This window comes from Cebus imitator, unplaced genomic scaffold (genome assembly GCF_001604975.1).
Source record: "Cebus imitator isolate Cc_AM_T3 unplaced genomic scaffold, Cebus_imitator-1.0 Scaffold189, whole genome shotgun sequence".
In the NCBI taxonomy this organism is placed as follows: Eukaryota; Metazoa; Chordata; class Mammalia; order Primates; family Cebidae; genus Cebus; species Cebus imitator.
This window is the reverse complement of record NW_016107504.1, coordinates 2,297,419-2,304,485: the sequence shown is the minus strand read 5'-3', so window position 1 is coordinate 2,304,485 and position 7,067 is coordinate 2,297,419. Positions and strand designations below refer to the sequence as shown.

The 7,067-nt window shown below is 36.4% G+C and overlaps 1 protein-coding gene across 4 annotated transcripts in view; it reads right to left on the bottom strand.

Moving 5' to 3' along the window:
- COL4A5 (collagen type IV alpha 5 chain) overlaps positions 1–7,067 on the bottom strand; it is a 258,298-nt gene that overhangs the window by 56,969 nt on the left and 194,262 nt on the right. For all 4 annotated transcript variants that reach the window (XM_037744956.1, XM_017546470.1, XM_017546471.1 and 1 more), the window contains 5 exons: positions 6,425–6,514; positions 5,808–5,957; positions 4,302–4,400; positions 2,863–2,952; positions 2,305–2,444 (listed from right to left, as the gene is read on the bottom strand). In XM_037744956.1, coding sequence (XP_037600884.1) covers positions 2,305–2,444; positions 2,863–2,952; positions 4,302–4,400; positions 5,808–5,957; positions 6,425–6,514 — 569 coding nt within the window. The remainder of the gene's footprint in view (positions 1–2,304; positions 2,445–2,862; positions 2,953–4,301; positions 4,401–5,807; positions 5,958–6,424; positions 6,515–7,067) is intronic.

Genomic DNA, 7,067 nt, shown 5'->3' with positions numbered 1-7,067 from the left:
CCCAGCACCATTTGTTGAAAAGGGTGTCCTTTCCCCACTTTATGTTTTTGTTTGTTTTATCTAAGATCTGTTGGCTGTAAGTATTTGGGTTCATTTCTGGGTTCTCTATTCCGTTTCATTGGTCTATGTGCATATTTTTATTCCAGTACCATTTTGTTTTGGTGACTATGGCCTTAATAGTATAATTTGAAATCTGGTAGTATGATGCCTCCAGATTTTTTCTTTTTGCTTAGTCCTGCTTTGGTTATGCGGGGACTGTTTTTGGTTCCGTATAAAGTTTAGAATTGCTTTTTCTAATCCTGTGAAGAATGACAGTGGTATTTTGATGGGGACTGCACTGAATTTGTAGATTGCTTTTGGCAGTATGGTCATTTTCACAATATTGATTCTACCACTACATGAGCATGGGATATGTTTCCATTTGTTTCTGTTGTCTGTGGTTTTTTTCAGCAGTGTCTTGTGGTTTTCCTTGTAGAGAGGTCTTTCGTCTCCTTGATTAGGTAGATTCCTAAGTATTTTATTTTATTTTTTTGCAGCTATTATAAAAGGGGCTGAGTTCTTGATTTGATTCTCCACTTGGTAGCTGTTAGTGTATAGAAGAGCTGCTGATTTCTGTACATTAATCTTATATCCAGAAACTTTACTGAATTCTTTTATCAGTTCTAGGGGCTTTCTGGAGGAGTATTTAGGGTTTTCAAGGTAAACGATCATATCGTCAGCAAGCAGCGACAGTTTATTGTCAGCAAGCAGCGACAGTTTGACTTCCTCTTTACCAATTTGAATGCCTTTTATTTCTTTCTCTTATCTGATTGCTCTGGCTAGGACTTCCAGTACTACATTGAAGAGGAGTGGTGACAGTGGGGATCTTTGTCTTGTTCCAGTTCTCAGAGGGAATGCTTTCAACTTTTCTCCATTCAGTATTATGTTAGCTGTGGTTTTGTCATAGATGGCCTTTATTATATTGAGGTACATCTGTTGTATGCCAATTTTGCTGAGAGTTTTAACCGTAAAGTGATGCTAGATTTTGTTGAATGCTTTTTCTGCATCTATGGGGATGATCATGTGATTTTTAATTCTGTTTATGTGGTGTATCACATTTGTTTACTTGCATATGTTAAACCATCACTGCATCCCTGGTATGAAACCCACTTGATCATGGTGGATTACATTTTGGATATGTTGTTGGATTCAGTTAGCGGGTATTTTGTCAAGGATTTTAGCATTGATGATAATCAAGGATATTGGTCTGCAGTTTTCTTTTTGGGTTATGCCCTTTCCTGGATTCAGTATTAGGGTGATACTGGCCTCCTAGAATTAATTAGGGAGCGTTCTTTCTTTCTCTATCTTGTGGAATAGCGACAAAAGTATTGGTACAAATTCTTCTTTGAATATCTGGTATAATTCTGCTGTGAATTCATCTGGTCCTGGACTTTTTTTGTTGCTAATTTTTTAATTACTATTTCAATCTCACTGCTTGTTAATGGATAGTTCAGGATATCTAATTATTCCTAATTTAAGATAGGAATGTAATATTCTTAATGTAATATCTCCTGTGTCAGTTGTAGTATCTCCTGTGTCATTTCTTAATCCTGAGTAGCTGGGATTACAGGTGCCTGCCATCATGGCTGGCTATTTTTTTTTGTATTTTTAGTAGACATGAGATTTTGCCATGTTGGCCAGGCTGATCTCAAACTCCTGAACTCAGGTGATTTGTCCACCTTGGCCTCTCAAAGTACTGGGATTATAGGTGTGTATTTTTCCAGGAATTTAGCCAACTCTCCTAGGTTTTCTAGTTTATGTTCATAAAGGTGTTCATAGTAGCCATTAATAATCTTTTGTATTTCAGTGTTGTCAGTTGTAATATCTCCTGTGTCATTTCTTAATGAGGTCATTTGGATTTTCTCTCTTCTATTCTTGGTTAATCTTGCTAATGGTCTATCAATTTTATTTACCTTCTCAAAGAACCAGATTTTTGTTTCATTTATCTTTTGAATTTTTTGTTTGTTTGTTTGTTTCAATTTTATTTAGTTCTGCTCTGATCTTGGTTATCTCCTTTCTTCTGCTGGGTTTGGGTTTTTTTTCCTGTTTCTCTAGTTCCTTGCAGTGTGACCTTAGAAATGTCAGTTGGTGCTCTTTCAGTCTTTTTGATGTAGGCATTCAGGGCTATGAACTTTCCTCTTAGCACTGCCTTTGCTGTATCTCAAATATTTGTCATTCTATAGTTTGTTTAATGACAACTTAAGAATGAGCACAGTATTTTTAAAAATTGATATCTGTTCAAGTATATGCCTAAAGTGTGATTACCTTTGGACCAGGAAGACCTGGAAGACCCATGCCTGAAATACCAGGATCACCTTTGTCGCCTTTCTGTCCAGGTAATCCTGGGGAGCCAGGTTGTCCAGGAACTCCAGGAGGCCCAGGAGGCCCTTCCACACCCTGAGGCCCTGTTTAAAATATGTAACATATAGTATTTTACAAAATATGCTTTACTTGTGGCTTATCTTATATGCATATGACCAAGCAGAAAGATTTTTTAAAAACTCTGGAAACTCTGAGTTATGTAATAATGAGCCTCACAAACAGAATTATATAAAAGCTTACATTTAAAGGAAGTTTAAATAAAAAGTAGTATAGCTGGAGAGAAGATATGTTTGTCAATTTTAACTTATAAGTTTTCTAAAACATTGTCCCTTAATTCCCATCTTAAATATTTGTGTAACAAGATAGCTCTACCTACTGATTACCTCAGATAGTGTTTCAATCTGATTCTGTCAACACCAGTCTCTTTTCTGACAAAAAAAAGAGAGATTGAGCCACCTTTCATTAATGGAACTAAATATTTGGGAGATTTTCATCACTCACCTGGAAAACCCATATCACCGATGGTTCCTTTAAGTCCAGGAGGTCCTATAAGTCCTGGCTGTCCAGGGAGACCAGGGTTACCTTTGGGACCTAGAAAAGTCAAATTGGTAAAATTAAGACAATGCAGCAATATTGGAGTTGTCTAGTTTCATGGAATGGATAGTAATTAAATGCAAACATGGTATTAGACAGATTAAATCTTAATATGTGATTAAGGTCCACAGATATAACCCAACATAAAACATCTCCTTGGGAACATATTACAATATAACCATGGTAATAGAGGTCTCTTAATATAACCTTTCTTTAAAAAAAATTTTTTTAAGTTACCAGAGCACCTTGTTTCTTTCCCTAAAACAATTCCAATCGTCTGAAGTGCTATTTGTTGTATATGTACAACTACCTTAATGCATTTTCACAGATAAATCCAATATAATGTCTGTTTTATAAAAAATTCAGAAATAGGCTTCTCATGTAGAGCCTGATTATATGAGATCAGGAAGAGAAAAGGTGGAAACCTGCTATGATACAGTTTAGCACATTAGCGCCAGGGAGAGATTAGAAATGGTGGAAAGATGCTGGGCAGTGACCCCCAACAGGCATGGCTACTCTGTACATTTTTCCTATCACATAGGTGCTTGAGCTCTGTGATGTCATCTAGGTTTCTTTCCTAGGACCACAGTATTGCCTTAAACCTTTTATATTTTTCTTTCACAATGACTTCTAACTTGGAAAAGAGAATGCAGAAGATGTGAGGGAGAGATAGGAAGTTTCCAACACATAAAGGCCATGTGGTGTGGAGTCTAGAGCAAATAACTGAACTTGAGAGACTTTATAAGAATGGGGACCAGCTGCTCTTTATTTCCTTAGGAAACAAACTAAAATAAAGTGGCTTAAGAAGAAACAAGAAAAAGTTTTATTAGGAATAAAAAAATGTTGACTATAAGAGTGATTAATGCTGTAACTGACTACCAAGAAAATTTGTGAAATTTTCATGCTTAGAAATTAAAAAAAAAGAATCAATAGCCATCTGTTTTACATGGTTTAATGACTGACTTGTCTAAAGGCAAAAAACAAAAACAAAAACAAAAAGGACAAGGTGAATTATTCAGGTTCTCATGACATTATTGTCTCATTTATGTACTTTACAATGAATGTAAACAAAGCACAACACCTTACTTGGATCAGACTTCTGATTCTGTGTATACCGTGCTGCCACAAAAAGAAGAAACTGAATAATAAGGCAAAATATCCTATAAATCTTGACTGTGGAAACTAGAGCCAAATGACAATATTTTTGCCAAAAGTGAGCTCCATATTTCACTAGCTACCCAAGCTTATTACCACGACCAAATCCACAGCATCTTCAAACATGAAAAATATTTATCCAGGATTCAGTGTCAGCTAAGCAATTGCTACAAATGGCCTGTCACACTTACCTGGTGGTCCTGGTAATCCAGGTTGTCCACTCAGTCCAGGTTGCCCTGGGTCTCCAGGCAAACCCTGATAACCTTTTGGCCCTGAAACTCCAGGTATACCTTCCAAGAATGAGTAAAAGAGACAAGTTAGGCTGATACTATTAATACATGAAATAACTTTGGCAAAGCAAGCTGCTCAAGTATTAAACTGTAAGTAAATTAGAGGAACTGGTGATATTCTGATATAGTATGAGCTATTACCACTGGACTCACACTAAAATCCTTCACTTTTTATTTACCTACCATCAAAAAATTCAGAGCACTCAAGAGTGAAGTGACTTTCCTATTTGGGCCTCATCTTCTTATAATTGAAAATGAAGAAATAAGGAATAAGGACAGATAATCTCTAGGTTATCTCTTAGATTCTGACTATATTTAATAAGACTATATATAGTAAAGGTCAAGTATAGTTCACTGGCCCTATTATACAGGAAGCATAATTAAAACAGAAAAGAAGGCTTCCAAGGGGTCAGCCAAGAAAGACATTTCATTTTAGCAACCATAAAAAGTTAGGTGCCCCTGCCTCTTTCTTGACTATATACAAAACTGCATTAATATTTTTAACTCTTTTTTGAGGAAAAATTCCACCAAATCCTGCTCACAGGGGAACCGATAAGATCTGTGTACATTCACATACACTTATACATACACATGAATTGACAACATTGATGGATAGAACATGAAAAGAGCCACAAACTTTAATATAAGCTGCAGATACACAGATATATCTAGTTTTAACATTCTATATTGCTTGAAAAGCTATTGTATATAGATTGAGTGCTAAGTGTTTTACATAATGATTTATACTTATCCATATTTTATGATGTTTTGTTATGAATATGTTATACTTCTATAAAAAGGAAAAGCGTTTCTAAAAAAATTTTTTTTAACTCCATGTTATACTTTATGCCGTATTTGTTTCTAATAAAATAACTCTAATGACACAATTGTTCCCTAGATCTACTTTCAGTGACTTCCCCCCGGGGCTGAGCTTGGCTGTTCGTACTCCAATACTTGTTTATTCTGCCAATGTAAAATAACAGTGAACTGTATTTTAAAACCAAGTATGATATAGCTATCAAAATATAGCAGTAGCTAACAATGGACCATTCATCTTCATCTGGTTTCAAGGAGAAAAAAATGAAAAGGACTAGCAAATTTCCTAAACACTTAAATTTGTTTTCCAAGTGATTGTGGCTATATATCCTTTTCCTGTATTACTTTTTAGAAAGCCTGTAATTGACTGCCTAAGTCTATTTTAAAACCTCACTTGTGGTTAGGTAAAACAAAAGTTGATTGGTGAAACAGTAGAAATAAAGTGAAAATTAATATTGATTACCAAAATTTGATGCAATTAAGTGCATTTGTTGGTGAATTGAGTATTATATAGGTCACTTTTCATGCTATTTAAAAATTAAACTTCAGATATACCAGGAAAAGCATTCATAAATAAATACATTCACTCACCTGGTAAGCCAGGTTCCCCCTTCTCTCCTTTTGAGCCCAGAAGATTTGGATCCATGGGTCCAGGAAGGCCTGGAAGGCCAGGCTCTCCTTTACTACCTTTTTCTCCTGCAGGGCCAGGAAGTCCTGGCTGACCTTGCAAGCCATCATCACCTAAAATCAATGTGTGTGAAAATACAATATATCAATTTTATCCATCGAAGATCAATGCATATAAAGACTTTTCACATGTTTCATAGTTGAGTAGGCCACTGGCCACTCAAAACACTTATGCACCTTGAACATAGTCCATGAATTACTTAAGTGCATACACATTTTTACACTCAGATAACAATCCCTCCTTCTAGACTTCCTTGACAACAATAGAGGCTGACTATAAAAAATGAATGCTTAATCCTTATATTTTGTTATTTTTCAGCTAAGCATTTACCATGTATCATGGAATTCAAACTAAGCATGCAACCAAATCAAAAACAAAACCTATTTAAATGTCATGTTACATAGAAACAGAAGGAAGCATTGCTCATTTTAAAGCAATCATCTAAAGTATTCTGTATACACATAAAGCTATGTTTAATTTTCCCTCTCACATACGTCTGGCAACAAACCCTGTTTATTACCTTTAAGACCGGGAACACCACTCCTGCCAGGAATTCCCAAAGGTCCTGGTGGGCCTGGAGGTCCCATTATGCCCATTTCACCTTTGGTACCTTTGAAGAATATCAATAAGTATGTTTGTCTTTGTTTGACTTAAGTAAGTTTTAAGATGTCAACTAGAAAACTATTGAGGGTTGGAGGTAGAGCACTGTTCAGTTTTAAACTTTTTCACCTTAGTGCCCACTATTGCTGAATACTCATGAGTAAGGAGACTCACTCTGGTAGTTAATCTCTAAAGATGCCCCCCACCCAGTGAACCATATGTTCCAGTATACACTATCTAGTATAAACTCCTCCCCTGGAACTGGGGCTTATTCTGAACCTCACACTTGACTAAATGACATGGTGTGATTCCCAAGCCTAGATCAAAATAAGTCTTGCAGGCCAGTCACAATGGCTCATGCCTATAATCCTAGCACTTTGGGAGGTTGAGGTGGGAGGATTGCTCAAGGCCAGGAGTTTGAGAGCAGCCTAGGCAACATAGTGAGACTCCATCACTACAAAGAAAAAAAAATAGCTGAGTGTGGTGGTATGTGCCTATAGTCCCAGCTACTTGGGAGGAGGCTGAGGCAGGAGGATGGCTTGAGCCCAGGGGTTTGAGGCTGC